The 18143-nt window shown below is 41.9% G+C and overlaps 1 protein-coding gene across 1 annotated transcript in view; it reads left to right on the forward strand.

Annotated features, from left to right (window-relative positions):
• CHL1 (cell adhesion molecule L1-like) overlaps positions 1 to 18143 on the forward strand; it is an 89064-nt gene that overhangs the window by 34502 nt on the left and 36419 nt on the right. Inside the window, exon 9 of the mRNA XM_006890668.1 lies at positions 12409 to 12540. Coding sequence (XP_006890730.1) covers positions 12409 to 12540 — 132 coding nt within the window. The remainder of the gene's footprint in view (positions 1 to 12408; positions 12541 to 18143) is intronic.

The following is an 18143-nucleotide window of genomic DNA, read 5'->3' on the forward strand; positions in this document are numbered from 1 at the left end:
ACTCTTCTTTATTGCTTTTCTTGACGAATACTATGAAGGAAGGAGTCTGTCAGATGATGGTTGAAGTTCTTTCTCAGACACAATTATTTTTACATCCATACTTTGGATTCAGATGGAACTCATTTTTATTTGTGGGGAAAGAAGAACAGATTATATGCTGTAAATATTGATTTTCTATCAAGAGGTCAAAGAAACATTGTGTTTAAGTTGCTTTCTCTCCATAAATCTAAGTTTTTGATCACGAGAGATTTTGCTATCATATGTTGTATTACTATTAAAAATTAAGACTTGAAGATGACATTGCTTTTTAGAGAAAGTAAAGAAGGGGAGAGCCATGACACGTAGACAGTTGAGCTTGTGTTTCCTGGATAGAAGTCAGGTTATCTCGTTATCCTGGGAATTTGATTGATGAAAACTATCTTGTAGAAGTCTAATCATATTTTCTGTGGCTAATCATATGGTGTGGTTTGCTGTATTGATCAAATTAAGAAAATGATTACTGCAGTTTTGCTTGAACGCTGTGCAAGCTTGGCTGTGGAAAGGAATTGTCCCTTCTAGGCCAGCAGCCAGGCAATTAAAAGATGTATTGCCATGGGAAAGTCTGCGGTTAGAGACCTCTCTAAAGTGCTGAAGTGCAACGATGTCAATCTGGAGACTAAGGTGCACCTGATACATGCCATGGTTTTTTCAGTCATTTGTTATGCATCAGAGAGGTGGACAATGACTAGGGAGGATAGAAGGAGAATTGATGCCTTTGAGCTGTGATGTTAGAGAAGAGTATTGAATATACCGTGGCCTTCTAAGCAAATGAACAGGTTCATCCTGGAGAGGGTGAAGCTGGACTGCTTCTTGGAGGCAAGGATTCTCAAGCTTCATCTGACATACTTTGGACATGTTGCACGGAGGGACCTATCCTTGGAGATGGACGTCCTGCTTGGGAGAGTGGAGGGACAACACAGGATAGGAAGACCCTCAATGAGATGGATTGATTCAGTGATTGGGGTGATGGGGGTGGGTGTGTCTGAGACAGTGAGATTGGCACAGGATAGGGCAGAGTTTAGGGCTGTTGTACATAGGGTCGCTATGAGTTGCAGGCGACTCGACAGCACAGAACAACAACAAGGCCATCCAAGCACAATCAATAAGAGTGCATCTAAATTCCAAAATCAATCTCCATAATAGTCTATGTGTTTCCTACTGCCAAAGGGTCCCTTTAGAGTAGTGAGAGAAGATCTTCACCCTGAAACCCACAGCGTCCCTTTTCAGCAGGAAGTAGCTAAGAGAATACGTCATCCCCTTTTCCTTATGACTCAGGGTGAAGTCGCTCTCAGGGAGGAGTGATAGGGAATGACAAAGGACACACTGACAAAGAAGATTAATCAGAACTGGCTTTGACAAGCACTGTGGCATTTGGACAAGAACAAACTGGGAGGAGGGTAGAGAGAATGGTGCAGCGGTGAATGAATGGAAACCCAAAATCTCTGTAAATGTTTATGAAAAAAAAAAAAAACCAAAAAACAAAAACAACAACAAGGCCATCATTTAGTAGAAGAGTCTTCTGAGGTGCCCATTTATTACTTCCTGATAAAGTTCACCTCTTACAACCTTAATACTCACATGGAAAATCTAGGTCATGGTGTTTGTTCCAGTTATTGGAAAAGGGATACAAAGCAAAACCAGAATCAGATACGAATTCTACTCACAAGTAAATGTTAGGGTAAGTGCTTAGTCCTGTCACTGTTTGGTGAAGCATTGTGTTTGTGACAGTTCCCCGTCAAAGGTACCATCGTGTAAGGTATGAGGAGTAGAAAATCAACATGAAAAGATTGTTTTCTCTGATTCAACTGCACTAACATTTTATAGGATGCAGTCTGATCTTATGCTTTAGCTTCAGCTTCTGCCAACAGTGATCTATTCCACTGACGTGAAATTACTCACAATGAAATTCAGAGGGGGAGCTTGAAAGATTTCTTTTCTCCTTATTTTCCGCCATCAGTTGATGCGTCTGTGTAATTTGACTAGCCATGTAACACGGATGCTTTGCTGTCGCGCCGCCCCCAGCTCCTACTCACACACATGCCCACAGTCCAGGCATGTTTAATCGTTTGCTTCTTTGACTCCAAGTTGCTGACTGGTAGAAATCCTTCCAGATGGCTGCAGCATTGCTACGGTAGCTGAATATTTTAACAATCTGGCCACGGTTTTCTAGACTCCACAACCAAAGCTTTCAAAGGAATTGCAAGAGATGCAAAAAAAGAAGGGGAGGAAAATCAAGGAAATAAAATTAACCTTGCAATTTAAAATGGTGACTTTAGGACCCTCAGGAACGTAGGTATCCTGAACAAATTATCTTCACTATTCATAAAATGTCTGTTAACACCATTGAGATGTAAATCATGTTTTTATGAGAAACATTCACTCCTTTCCCCTGCATGAAAAATTACTAAATGCACCCTCAGTTGTGTGTTAGGAATTTTCCTTCATGCAGGCAAGTTAGAGAGAAATGCAACTGAAGAATTCCTTTTTACTTCTTTTAGGAGGAAAGTAGTAAATATAGCCTCCATTAATCATATGGATGGATGGATTCACATTTATTCAATTTTCTTCTGCCTTTTTGCACCTTCTTTTCCCCCTTTTTGTCTCTTATTTAGACACCCACATTAAATAACAAGAATTAGCCAAATGGGAAAAGAGTAATGCTATTAAACACTTGGAGAATTCAGACTTTTCTGAAAACATTAATTTAGTTAAATAGAAGTATGGATTGGATTGGATTCTTTCCATGTATGGTATTTCTTCATTTCTAAGGACAGTCAAATTCTGTGAGCTTGTAATTTAAGTTATAACATTTTAAATATTGCAAACTGTATTTACAATTTATCATACTATGAATTAAAAAAACCAAGACAGTTGTCTTTTCCAGATTCAACTGAATTACCTAAGCACCCTTGATAGAAGTTATTATACATCCAATGAAAAGAGCGTATTAGAATGACATAGAATATATTCTAAGTTCAGAAACCAAAGTGTGATCAACCTCAATCGTATTTTAACTGACTAAAAATAAACTCCCAGCAACAGTTTTTAAATGATAAGTGTTGCAATCAGCTAACGGCTTTTGAATTTTGTTATTGTTGATGTTAGGTGCCCTGGGTCAACTGCAGCTCACAGTAAGCCTGTAACCAGCAGCGGCTCTGAGCCTTGCCCCGTGCAGCCCTAGTCTTGCTAGATCTGATATAATTGATCCCATGGACACAGTTGCTGTGTTAATTCATGTTCTTGTCTTTCCATGACCCTCCACCTTTCCTAACATGATGGCCTTTTCCAAGGACTGTTCCCTCATGACAAGATGTTCAGATATGTGAGGTGACGTTTCCCCATCCCTGCCTCCATCCTAGTTACATTTCTGCAAGACATATTTGTTTGTTCTTTTGGCAGTTGTTGGTCTATTTAGTACTCTTCTCCAGCACCATAACTCAGCATTAATTCTGTCATCCACATCCACTGTCCAACACTAAGATACATAGGGAATAATTGAAAATGTGCTTGTATGTATATATAGTGGATATGTGTATATATAGTGGTTATGTTTGTGTATTGTTGTTGCTGTTCTTGTTATGTGCTGTCGAGTCACTTGCAATTCATAGTGACCCTATGTACAAGAGCCCTAAACCCTGCTCTGTCCTGTGCCAATATCACTGTCTCCGACACACCTACCCTCATTACCCCAGTGACAGAATCAATCCATCTCATCGAGGGTCTTCCTCTCCTGTGCCATCTCTCCACCCTCCCAAGCAAGACAGCCTTCTCCAATATATATGTATGATATATAGATCTAGATCTATCTATCTATCTATGTGTGTGTGTGTGTGTATATATATAGTTCTGTACCATAGAGTCAGAACCAACCCACAGTTGACATTCCGGCTGATTTTCAGAGGCAGTTAATCACACGGGACAAGATTGTTCATTACTCTTACAAAAATCCACAATCAATTGATCAATATGTATTGTTATTGTTATGTACCGTCAAATTACCTGCAACTCATAGCGATCATATATATGTACATTAGCTCTGAAACCTGCCCTATCTTGAGCCAATTTCATTGTTTCCAGTAGACCTAATCCCATTGCTCCAGTCACTGAGTCAGTCCATCTCATACTGGGACTTCCTTTCCTGCACAGTCCCTCCACCCTTCCAAGCACAATGTCCCTCTCCAAGGACTGGTCCCTCCTGGCCCAAAGTATGTGAGACGGAGCCTCAAAATCCTTGCCTCTAGGAAGCAGCCTGGTTTCACCCTCTCGAGGACAGACCTTTTTGTTCTGGCATTCCATGGTGTGTTCAGAACTTTTCTTCAACACCACAACTCAAAGGCATCGATCCTTCTTCTATCATTCTTAGTTATTGTCCAGCTCTTGGAGGCGTAGCAAGTAATTGTGAAGACCATAGCCTGGTCTTTCATCATTACTCTTGAGTACTCTAAGAGACATCCCTGACAGTAGATTTTCCCAAGCAATTCGACTTTTGACTTCCTCACTACTGTTGCCAAGGATGTTGATTGTGGAACCAAGCAAGCTGAAGTTATCAATGATCTCAACTTCCATCCATCATGAAGCTGCTAATTGCCCCATTGGTGAGAATCTTTGTTTTCTTGATGTAGAGCTTCAATCCACATTGAAGACTGCAGTCCTGACCTTCTGCAGCAAATGCCTCAGGTTCTTTTAAGTTTCCGTCAGCAAGTTTGTATCATCTGCATAATGCAGGGTTTTTTTATAAATCTCCTCCAGTCCTGATGCTTCATTCCTCCTCATAAAGTCCAGCTTCCCAAATGATCTGCTCTGCATGTAGATTGAAAAGATATGGAGGTAGGATGCGTTCCTGATCTTGAATTATGCAGTTTCCCTGCTCTATTGACTACTGCTTCCTGGTCCAAATACAGGTTTCACATGAGCACAATTAAGTGTTCTGGGATTTCCATTCTTCTCAAGGTTAGTTACAATTTATCGTGATCCACACAGTCAAATTCCTTTGCATAGTCAATGAAACACAGATAGACAGGCCTCTGGTATTCTCTGCTTTCAGCCAAGAACCATCTAACATTGGCTGTGATGTCCCTAGTGCCACAGTTTCTTCTAAACCCAGCCTACACATCTGGCAGTTCTCTGCTGGTGTACTGTTCCAGTCATTTCTGGATTATCTTCAGCAGGATCTTGCTTAAGTTTGATATTAGTGATCTAGTTCAATCATTTCCACATTCTGGTTAGTCACCTTTTTTTTGGAATGGGAATAAATAAAGATCTATTCCAATCAGTTGGCCAGGAGGTTATCCTCCAGATTTCTTGACATAACCTGGTGAGTGCATCCAGGACAGAGTCTGTTTGCTGTATTATGTTAACTGTTATTCCATCAATTCCCATGGCCTTATTTTTTGTCAATTCCTTCAGAGCAGCTTGAATTTCCTCCTTCATCACCATAGGCTCTTGGTCATATATTGTTTCATGAAATTCTTCTGTGTCAGCCAGGTCTTTTTTGGTATAGTGCCTCTATGTTCTCCTTCCATCTTCTTTTGATGCTTCCTGCGTCATTTGGCATTCTGCCTTCAGCATCCTTAAGTACTGCAACTCGAGGCTTGAATTTGATCTTCAGTTCTTTCAGCTTAAGTAGTACCTAGCAAGTTCATACCTTTTGATTTTCTGACTCCAGTTTCTTGCTTCAGCTCTTGGCATAGTTAATTATAATACTGTGTTTTGTCTTTCCATGCTTCCTTTTAAAATTATATACACACACACGCTTTCCAGTTGCTGTTATTATATGCTTTCAAGTCCCTTGTGACTCATAGCAACCATATGTACAACAGCTCTGAATCCTACGCTATCTTGAGTCAACCTTATTGTATTTGACACACCTAACCCTATTACCCCAGTCACTGAGCCAATCCATCTCATTGAGAGTCTTCCTATACTGTGCTATCCCTCCACTCTCTCAAGCATGATGTCCCTCTCCAAGAACTAGCCCCTCCTTGCAGCATGTGCAGAATATGTCCGATGGAGCTTCAGAATCCTTGCCTCCAAGGAGCAGCCTGGCTTCACCCTCTCCAGGATGAACCTCTTTGTTCTTCTAACAATCCATGGTATAGTCAAGACTCTTCTCCAACATCACATCTCAAAAGCATCAATTCTCCTCTCATCTTTAGTCTCTTTTTCCAGCCTTCTGATTCATAGCAAGTAATAGCAAAGACCATGGCCAGGATCAGGCACACCTTAGTCTTCAGACTGATGTTGTTGCTATTCAGTACTCTGGAGAGGTACCTGACTACAAACTTTCCCAATGCAATTCATCTTTTGACTTCATGGCTACTGGTACTAATACTTTTCAATTACTCTTACTAAAATCCACAGTTAATACCTATAGTGACGTCGTCCACAGAAAGTTACATTACTTACCTAATCCTTAAAAATGTCTGGGCATTAGGATCCAGAAGCATACTGAAAAAAATTCATCATGACCAAATGGGATTCATAGCAGGTATGCAAGGATGGTTCAACATAAGAAAAGCAATCAACGTAATTCAACACATTAACAAAGCAAATAAGAACACATGATCCTAGCAATTGATGCAGAAAAGGCCTTTGACAAAATCCAGCACCCCTTCCTGATTCAAACACTCAGCAAAATAGAAACAGAAAGGAATTTCCTTAACATAGTGAAAAGTATATACGCAACACCAAGAGCGAATATTGTTCTTAATGGGAAAGACAAAAAGTATTCTCTTCATGAACAGGGATCACACAAGGATGCCCACTGTCAGCACTCATATTCAATGTTGATCAAAAGTATTTGCTAGGGCAATACTGCCAGAGAAGGAAATAGGAGGCATCCAGATCGGCAAAGAGATGGTGAAACTCTCACTCTATGCAGATCAGATCATAGTGTGCACAGAAAACCCCAAGGGCTCAACAAAAGAACTGTTAGAGCTTGTAGATCAATTTGGTAGAGTGGCAAGATACAAGTTATCAGTATACAAAAGTCAATGGGATTCCTCTGCAGTATCAAAGCACAGAGAAGGAAAACAAGAAAGCAATACCATTTACAATAGCCAACCACAGATTGAGATACGTAGGAACAAACCTAATTAGAGACATAAAAGACCTTTACAAGAAAACTGCAAAACACTTCTGTGAGAAGCAATAAAAGACCTAAATAAATGAAAAAAATGTTCCCTATTCATGGTTAGGAAGATTCAATATTGTGAAAATGACAATCCTACCAAAAACAATCTACATATTTAATGCAATCCCAATACAGATACCAAATTAATTTTTCAGAGAGAAAATGGAATTGTCAAGTTTGTTTGAAGAAGAATGAAATCTCAAATAAGCAAAGCACTTCTGAAAAACAAAAACAGTGCGAGGTATAGCACTCCCTAATATCAAAACCTACTATACAGCTGTAATAACCATAAAAAGCTATGACACACACATAAAACAATGGAACAGAATCGAGAATTCAGAAACTAACGCATCTATCTATGGTCAACTGACATTCAACAAGTTAACAAAACCTGTGAAATGGGTAAGGAACAACCTCTTCAAAAAATGGTTTGACATAAGTGAACTTCTACCTGCAAAAAACTGAGGCAGGACCCTCACCCTCCATCATACACAGAAATAAACTCGAGGGGATCAGAGGCCAAGGGGTAACGCCCAAAAGCATAAAGATCATGAAACATAGTGACACCAAGCTCACAGTTGTAGCAGTGGCAAGGTTTAACAGGGCAGCAAGCAATAAATGTGGAGAAGATGCGGAGAGGTAGGGACTCTCATGAACTGTTGATGGGACTGTAAAATGGTACATTCACTTTACAGTTTGGCATGAAAACAGTTTGACATTTCCTCAAAAAGCTGAACATAGATATTCCATATGACCAGCTATTCCACTGCTAGGAATAAACTGAGAAAATTAGAACTGAGACACAAACAGAGGTTTGTACACCAGTGTTCATTGCAGTGTTATTTACCATCTTAAGAACATGGAAATGGCCCAAATGTCCAACCACAATTGAATGGATTGAGAAATTGTGGTGCATTCACACAATAGAATACTACGCAGCACACAGGAGAAGTGATTTAAAAAAATTACTAACATAACTTTGGAGGGACTGGAAAGTATTATGCTGAGTGAACTAACTCAGGCTTATAAGGACAAATACTGCATAAGATCATTATTGTAGAAATAGATAATCAATAGAATGTGTATAAAGACCCAAGAGGGGAGCTTGAGAGCAGAGGGGTGAGGATGGGCAGGAGGAGAACCATAGGATTGCTATTTGGTGGGTGGAGGAGGGGAGTATGTAAAAGAGGGAAAGACAGTATTGGTGGGCATAGTACAACGATGATTAATTTTATAAAACATAATGAATGGGAATGGTTGTAAAAACTATGAATAAAGTATAGTGTGAAACACAATATGTACAAACTTTGTGAGGAAACAAATATGAAATAAAAAAGCAAGTTCTAATCTACCACAAAGAACAATGAAAAAAATCTCTTCCTATGTAGTTTATAGCCTCTGGAGAGTTAATTATCAGTTACTCTCAATCGATAGCAATAAATTTTATGTATGAGGAGCTTTAATTCATTATACAGATTCCCACTCTTCTCAATGTTAGCCATAATTTCTTAGGATCCACACAGTCAAATGCCTAAATGCCTTTACATACTTAATAAAACACAAATAGACATTCTTCTGTTACCCTCTGCCTTCAGCCAGGATCCATCTGACATCAGCAATAATATCCTGGCCTCTTCTAAACCCAGCTTGAACTTTTGGCCATTCTTTATCAATGTCCTGTTCTAGTCATTTTTTGGATAAGCTTTTGCTTGCATGCAATTATAATGAAATTGCTTGAGCAAGATGATAAATGTTGGAAAACTTTAGTTTTGGTAATATAAAGCAATGGCAAATTTGGTAGGACTTGGTGTATATTTTTGGCCTATTATTGTTGTCGTGTGTCGTTGGGTTGGAACCGACCCATAGCTGACCCTCCAGTAGGTTGTCAGAGGCAGTAAACTGTAGGAGAGGAGACAGGTCATCTTTCTCCTGCAGAGCAGCCAGTGAATTTGAACCACATGCCTTTGAGTTGGCAGGGTAGGCCACCAGAGCTCCCCACTCTTTGACCTAAATCAGTAGGAATGATTTAGGCCTAATAAAATAGCAATGGATTAGAAATTAAACCACAGTGACCTTCCAAGTCACACACTACTTACCCTGTGGCTTTTGTACTGGTGTCCGGGAACCATTAATGGGCGTTCTTTTACTGCTCTTGGCAAGATAAATAACTCGTCCAAATCCTTATACTGTCAGTGGTCAAGTGTGAGTTGGCTAAAATGATACTAAGTCCTCTTTTTGTTAACAATATTAGATCATAAGAAAACTACTACCAAGGCGTTCATGACTTTAGTAGGTTAAGAAAAGGACTAGAAGATGTCATTTTCTTTTTTATGAAAAAGAGCATCATTGCAAGATCTTTATGTTCACATCCCCTAAAAGCATGTTGTTGTTGTTGTTAAGTGCCGTCGAGTCGCAGGCAACTCCTAGGGACCCTATGAAGGAGAGTCCTCAACGCTTGGGTGCCTCTCTTCCTCTCTCCAGGTTCATAGGGTTTCCGGAGGCAACCTATTATGGAAGTGGATGCCACTCCTCCTTCCAAGCTTGTTTTAATTGGGGAGCTCCACCCCACTCTCTGTCCACATTGGGTAGGCAATCGTTAATACGTTTGACACATGAAGGACTACTCTGCCTCCAGGAGCCAGGCAAGCCAGGTTTGGCCTAGGGTTTAAGGCGGCAGCACAGGGCTTCAAGCCCAAAAGGGACCTCGGGCCAGTCTTTCATTTTTTCTGTTCAGTCATACCTCTGGGTCATATAGCCCTGGTGTACAAGTTGCCATCCTGTGTTCACTCTTTGTTGCTGTGAGGCTGAACACTGTGACAGTGATGTGTCAAATGCGTTAATGATTGGCTACCCAATGCGGACAGAGTTAAAAGCATGCAGCAGAGTATAATAAGGAGGATGCCAGCTGCCTGCACGCCCCAAGGATGGACAGTCTCCTCCCTTGTGATTTACTATTTCTGAAAACTCACTGGAGGGTCGGCTACGCTCAACAATTCACAACAACAATGACAATATACCAAAGAATCCCCACCAATCCCTGACTCTCTTTCTTCTTCCGTTGTTACTGGTAAGTAGAGAGCAAAGGTTGTACCTTGGATGACCACTTAAGCTTTAAGATCCTAGGCTCTGTGCAATCAGGTAAGAAAGTAGAAGAGAAACACTAGATACGCCAAGTTCATTGACTTGGATGTCTCCTAAAACTATGAGCCTTAATCTCCAAACCAAGGAACCCACCAGACATTTAGTGGCACATAAAGTCTCAATAGAGGCTCTTTTTTGGTTGTCATGGTAAATGTATATATGACACACCACTTTTACCAATTCATCTTTTTACATTCATTACAATAATTTACTGTACAACTCTACCTTTAATCAATGTGATCTTCCCAACAACATAAGGTGAAATTGTAATCAATAATAAAAACAAAATTTACCTTTAAAAAAAAATACAGTTGATGACAATAACTTCAGAAAACACACACAACCCCTCCCCCTCCAAGTTAATCTCATGAAGTAATAATGTCCAAATGGTAGAGACTTATTCCGTCAACCCAAAGTCAGATGGTTCAGGTCGACCAGTTCTCTGCAGGAGAAGGATAGGCACTCTGCAGTTTGCCAATTTTAAGCCTGTGACAACCCACTGGACAGTTAGTTTACAACTAGAGAACGCACAACAGCATCCACAACCATTACATTGTGAGCTCTGGTGGCCTAATGGCAAGGAGTTGAGTTGCCTTCTCAAAGACATGCAGTTCACATCCACCAGCTGCTCCACAGGAGAAAGACGGGCAGTGGCCTTCTGTGAACTTACAGCCTCTGGAATCCTGCTACCGGAAGGTCTGACTCAATGAGAGTGGTTTGAGCTTTGCTTTTTTTTTTAGCTTATTACCTTTTAAAGGAAATGTACAAGCACTAACGAAGTGTACAGATTATTAATGCAGATACTAACTTGAGATTTAACAATTAAGTCCACACCCTGTGGAATAGTTACAAAGGCACTTGTCTTGCTTGAACTTGCAAAATTATTTGTAGACTTCAAGCCTTCTGGTAAATTTTATAAGCATTTCTTTTCACCTAATCTCTTGCTTCTTCCTTTGCTTTGCATTTTTAAAATATAATTTACATTTTACATCTTACACAAAGCCGTGTTTTTAAAGACTTTAGTTTTGACTGAAAAAAAAATCTGAGAAGAATGTCTTCGGGGAAATAACCAAGCCACACTTGATGGGAATTACTACCTGCAGATCTTGTGTAATATTTCTCTGAAATCAGATCATCCAAACCAGCCCCACTTGAATCTAAATCTTTTCTTCACTCCTGACATAATAATATATTTCAGGTGACAAACATGACAGTAATGTTTGCACCGAAAGAAAATGGTCTCATTTTCTTCGGAAAACCCACTTAGAATTATAATGTTGGAGCATCAAAGCATGGTGGGCGAGGGAGAGCCAGAGAAACTTCTCTGTTGTTCTGAGGGTGGAAACCTAAACTTCCCCTCTGCTGCTTCCAAAAATAAGATCTCTCCAAATTAATGTTTTCTAAGTACATCAGATGGATAAAGATATATAGATCAGTAAGGGTGCAGAAGTAATTCTGAGGACTCATTTAACTTTGTTGTTGAAAATTTAAAATTTAAATCTGGGTTTTTTTAACCCTCAAGATATATTTACTTTCTATTAGACCTTTTAGGTGCCAACCTGCAATCTTAAAATAAGATGCAGTTTATAGTAAACTTAGTATCTTCCCTCATTTTTCTGATGGAGAGATGGATATTTGTGGAGCTAAGCCAAGTGGTTATAGGAAACTGGTTTTAGTACATTGATTTTATTATACACACAAGGAGAAGTCAACTCAAGCTTACACACCTCACCACACAAAGGCAACACCCACCTTGTTCTGGAATTTACGCAAGTTTACCAGAAAGAGCAGTTACACAACACTTGGTCCTGACTGCCATCCGCTGGTGCACAGTAGAAGTACAGATCTTAAGAGTTGGAGATCTTTAGAAATAAGTAGGAGCTCAGGTGGTGTAGCAAGTCAAGACTTGCTCTGTCAACTCAGAAGGGGGTGGTTCAAATCCACCAGCTGAGCTGAGGGGTTAAAGATGGGCATTCTTGTCCTGTGCAATTTGTAGTCTCTGAAAACCTGCCGGAGGGTCAGCTGTGAGTTTGTCCAACCTGACAGCCGCGGATTTTTTGAGCAATAGTTAGAACTGGTGAACTTTCTCTTTCCAGAGCCTCCTCGCTGGACAAAGAAACCCGAGAGTGCTGTGTACAGCACGGGGAGCAGTGGCATTTTGAGATGTGAGGCCGAGGGAGAACCCCAGCCCACAATCAAGTGGAAAGTGAACGGCGCCCCTTATGAGAGTAAGTGACCCTGGAGGCGAGGGTTTGCTGAGATCTTTGCTGTCGGGCAAGACGTGCTTGTGCACAGTGCGCTTGGGAAGTGTCTGAATCAAGGCAGCACTGAGAAAACCAGGAAATCAGAATTGCCTCTAAATAATGCAGTCCTCGTGGTTTAATGCTCATTGAAGAGCCAGAAGTGGTGCCTGTGTACTGGCCTAGGCGGTACTAAAAATGATATTAAAGCTGTTTAAAAAATATAATTCACATCTCTCTGCTTGCAGCCTCTCCCACCCCTCCTGGATCCTTATGCTCATTCTATAGTAACAGTTTTATACAGTATTTATCATTGTGGCTGGAAGCAGAGGGATGTGGATGTGCAGGGGGGATTAATCATCGGGTTGTACAATTTGATGGGTGCGGGGGTGAAGGAAATTGAAAGAATGTGTTTGAATTTGTATTCAAGGTTTGTAAATAAACTAGTAGAGAAAAAAATAAATACAGCAGATTTTAAATAAAAAAAATCTTAAAAACACATAATTCAAATGACTGTAAGAGAATGAGTCAAAAAGAACAGTCAGCTGTTTTTCTTCTTCCCTGAGAAGAGATAGGAGCAGTGACAGGCTCTTTGAGAGTGGACACTTCATTTAGACTAAGGCATCTGTGACCAGGCGCCAGCCTCCCCTCCCTGGGTCCCGCCTTTAAGAGCCTAAGCTCTAGCTACCTTCTGAGCATTCCGGAGTCCATGGGAGTGCAAATCTCTGGATGCCGTGATGTGGACACCAGTGGGCTTGCTGTGCCCTGCCCGTTTTCTAGATCACGGGAGACGAGGGAATTCCCACTCTCCTTCGGCTTTGAGCTCACACCAGCTGGCCAGGGATTAGGGCTGGACCAGGGCTGAGGGTCGCTCTCCCTCTCCCTCCTTTTCCAGCCTAAACCCCCAAGGAATCCAGAAATTCCGCCTGTGGGGGTAGAATTGAGATAATTTTCATGTATTCATTCAGGTAGTAGCTGTTAATTGTCATCAAGTTGATTCCGATTCCGGGTCATTTTGCTTGTACGAGAAAAGAGTTCCATCACATTTTCCAAGCTGCTGCGACCTTTGGAAGCACACTGTCCCTCACCGGCCTGTGGCGGGATCCAGCACTCCAGTGTCTGAGCCAGCAGTTAGGGACCTCGCCATTCTCCCTGCTTACTTACACACATGGGCTCAGGTCACTTGCAATGTGTTTGTTGAGGACGGAGGTTGGCGATGCTGTTGGAGTCAGCTCCATCTCGTTGACATCACACTGTGGAGGACAGAAGGACACTGTCCAGTCCTGTGCCATCTCGCAGTGGCTGGCACGTTCGATCCCGTCATTACAGCCCTGGGGTCAGCCCATCTCAGGGTATGTCTTCTTTCCTGTTGATCTCTCTACTTCACCAGTTATCCATCTCTCAGCACTGGCCTTTCCTATGAACATTTCTAAAATTAGGAGACAGAGTTTGGTCACCCAAGGAGTAGTCTTGTGTCCACTTTTTCCAAGGAAGCTTGGCTTGCTGTTTGCCAGTTGAAGGGACAGTCAGTATTTTTCACCAACATCACAGTTTTTCTTTGGCTTTTCTTATTCATCCTCTGACTTCCACACGTGAGGCCATCGGAAATAGAAATAGCACGGTATATGCATCTGTTGCACTTTAATCCTCACCTCTGGAGCAGCATACTTGCCCGTTGAGGAGCTCAGGTCAGGGTATTAACCGTATTTAGACGCGCACACACAGGTTCCATCTGCTCCCGTGCCCTGGACTCATCCATGCCAAGCGCACGTGCTTTCAGGTGGCCCGCGGACCTGGGCACTGTCTGCACTCTGCTCCTTCCCAGCTGTGAGTTTCAGCTCTTTAGTGACTGTCTTCTACCTGTGGTTATTGGATGGTAAAACAAGGCTAATGTTTGTGATAACCGTTGAACCACCTGGAAAACATCTCATTTGCCTCTTGAACTTGCAGTTGGACTGTCCTTGCTGTGTTCTACCTCTCCGTGCACTCGCTGTGCATCCGGGCACATCACACAAACTCTTACCATAGTATCCTCATCACTAAAATGGGAATGAAAGCAGCATCTACTGATGAGTTAGATATTTTTATGTGAAGGATGCAAAACACTCCTCAGAAGCCATTCTACAGGCAAACGCTCCCAAATGTTGTTATTACAGTTTTCCAGAAATCTCAGTAAGACCTCTTAAGAGTACTGAAGAGCAATGACATCAGGCTGGAGACTAAGGTGTGCCTGATCTGGGCTATAGTCTTTGCAATTATGTGCTATGCATCAGAGAGTTGGACAGTGAATAGGGATGATAGAAAGAGAATTGATGCCTTTGAGCTGTGGTGCTGGAGAAGAGTGTTGAATATATATACCATGGACTGCTAGGAGAACAAACAGGTTTGTCCTGGAGAAGGTGAAGCCGGAATGCTCCTTGGAGTCAAGGATTCTGAAACACCGTCTGACATATCTTGGGCATGTTGCAAGGAGGGACTGGTCCTTGCAGAGGGACATCATGTTTGGCACGGTGGAAAGATGGTTCAGGAGAAGACCTTCGATGAGATGGATCAATTCTGTGAGTAGTGTGGTGGGAATAAAGACATTTGAGATGGCTAGGTTGGCACAGGGTAGAACAGCGTTTAGAGCTCTGTACATAGGGTCGCTATGAGTCGCAAGCGACTCAATGGCACATTACAACAACAAGAAGTCATGTCTTCAACTATGGAACTTTGTCCACATCTCTTTAGAGAACAGAGAAAATTGAAGCTTTAGTGAAATATAAATTTTGTTTGTAAAAATCACTAAGGATGCTATAAAAAGAAATGAAGGTTTTCAGAGAACAAAAAGTCGTAGCGTTGTTATTTGAAGGTTATTTAAGTTTTATGAAGGACATTTATGAGTGATGTTGGACCACTTGCAAAAGGAGCTGTTACTCTTCCTATTTTAATAGGCCAGTCAGTACATATTTATCGAGTGCCCCCTAGTGCTGATTGCATGGAATATGGCAGTGTATGAAAAGCATGAAAATCCGGTCTCTCCTGGAGCTGGTGTTCCAGTGGAGAGAAGCGAGGCAATAGAACCGTGCCCTGCAATGTGTGCTGCCGGGAAGAAGGTAGAACATAGCCGGGCGGCTGTTGTTAATTTTGACCTTTGACTCATTTTTCACTTGCAATGGCTGCACATGATGGAGCGGAACTGCCCCAGAGGGTCTCTTGGCCATAATATTTTTGGAAGCAGACCAACAGGAGCCAATGGTGGGTTCACATCACCAATCTTTCGTTTAGTGGCACATAACCATTTGTGTTCCCAAGACTCCTTAAAAGGAGGATATTAGAGAAGAGGTTCAAGGCCAAGGCTTACCATCTTACATTAAGATAACATAGTGAGGCTTTCTGGTGCCTCACCATTGAGTGGGAACCTGAAGAAGATGAGGTAGAGGTCACCCGTACAACTATGCCTGGATGAACATTCAGGCTGCCAGGTTAGTGAGTGCCAAGACCTCCAGTGTTTAGCTTGTTTGAGAAAAAGCAAGGAGCCAGCTGTAGCCAGAGCAGACACAGGAGAGGAGAGCGCTGGGGGACAGGATCAGTGAGGAGAAAAGCACACGCTGTCTGCAACCCTGAGGGTCCACGTAGGATCTTTAGATTTTACTACTGAAGATATTTCTGCTCCTTGAAGGGTGTCGAGTCAAAGAATGGCCTGATGTGTCTTACATTTTAGAAGAGGATAGTTCTGGTCTCTCTGGAGAATCAAGTACCTACAAGAGGAGGAGGACGTAAGCAGGGGGACCAGGTAGGAGGTTGCCTAAACCCACCAGGGTGAGGAAGAGGCTGGTGAGAAGGAGAAGTTGGGGTTTGGATTATTTCAATAGTAGACTGAATATTATTTTTCTTCAAACATTCTTCTAAGTGGTATAGCACTGGTATGTCCATTTGCTGCACAGAGGTAACTCGTGGTTGCTGTGAAGCTGAACACTGTGACACTGATGTGTCAAATGTGATAATGGTTACCCATGGTGGACCGTGTTTGGTGGAGCTTCTTGATTAAAACAAGCTTGGAAGCAGGAGTGGCATCCACTTTCGAAATGGCTTATCTCCGGAAACTCCATGAATGTGGAGAAATGACCAAAGATATGCAAGTGTTCAGGTCTTTCATTCGTAGGGTCGCTATGAGTTATCTATGACTTGATGACAACAACAGAGTGAATATATGTATTGATGGAGGAGAAGTTTGAAGCTGAAAATAGACTTATGGAAGGAAGACAGCAAAGCTGCCTCGGGGTGATTCTCCTAGAGACAAAATCCAAAGTCTGCATTCTTTTCATAGTTCAGAACTGCAGCTTTGATGGTTTGGATTTGGATTGAACTCCATCCCCCCTTACCCTTCTCTAAAAAGATGTTTAAGGTCTAAACCCAGGTAGTTATAAGCATGACCTTGCCTGAAAATTAGATCTTTGATATTGTTACCAGGTACTTTATCACCAGGTCACATGGGGGAACACGGATCTTGTTCCCATCTCAGTGATAATCCTTATAAAAGAGGAAAACTGATAGACACACATGCAGAGGGATGGCAGCCATGTGAAGACGCATCTCTGAAAAACAATGCCAAGGAGGTCTGGGCTACGGGAAGGGGGTTGGCAACCATGTGAAGATGCTTCTTTGAACCGAACAATGCCAAGGAATGTCTGGGCTACGGGAAGGGCGTTGGCAACCATGTGAAGATGCTTCTTTGAACCGAACAATGCCAAGGAATGTCTGGGCTACGGGAAGGGCGTTGGCAACCACGGCTCTTCCCTTGAGCTACAGAAAGATCCTGGTGGTGCCAGTGCTCTGAACTCAGACCTGTGGCCTCCAGAGCTGGGTGACGAGATATTTCTTCTCTGCAAGCCATGCTCTTGATGGTATTTTGTGTGTATTTTGTATGTTAGCCTTAGAAATCTAATTCACCTTGGTTCACCCATACACAAGTCATCACCATTCATCGGCTGGAGTGTTTTATGGCAGTGGGCTGACCAGAGAATGCGGAATCTAAGTTAAGTCAAAGTCCTAATTGGGATATGTCCTGTATACAGTTGCAGTTGAGAATTAAAGTAGATCACTCTTTTTTGAGAAGTCACCATGTCTCACGTGCAGTTCTTTCAGTATTACTAAGCGTGCTAGCAGGGTTGCAAAAGCAATTAAGAAAACAAAACAAACCCGCCAACTCATTGCCATCGCGTTGGAACCAACCATCCAGGGGGGTTTCAGGAGGCTGGCGTCACGTGGGAGGGGCTGGCCCCTCTTTGCCTGGAGGAGCAGCTGGCCGATGTGAATGACCAGAGAAGTACCACCTTTGAAAACAGCTCAAGTCCCTGAACACTAGACCACCAGTGCCCTTCATTTTTTTTTTTTTTTGGTCTTTATATATAAACTCAAACCCTAATGGTTTAGTGGCAAAGAGTTTTACTGTCAACCCCAAAATTCATGATTCTAGTCTACCAGCTGCTCCGCGGGAAAAGATGGGAAATCTCCTCCTGTGTAATTTACTGCCTCTGAAAACTCACTGGAGGGTCAGCTATGGGTTGATTCCGACTTAGTGGCACACAACAACAATATATAAACTAAAA

The sequence above is a fragment of the Elephantulus edwardii genome, unplaced genomic scaffold (assembly GCF_000299155.1).
Source record: "Elephantulus edwardii isolate Elephantulus edwardi_28Jun2011 unplaced genomic scaffold, EleEdw1.0 scaffold00091, whole genome shotgun sequence".
Classification (NCBI taxonomy): Eukaryota; Metazoa; Chordata; class Mammalia; order Macroscelidea; family Macroscelididae; genus Elephantulus; species Elephantulus edwardii.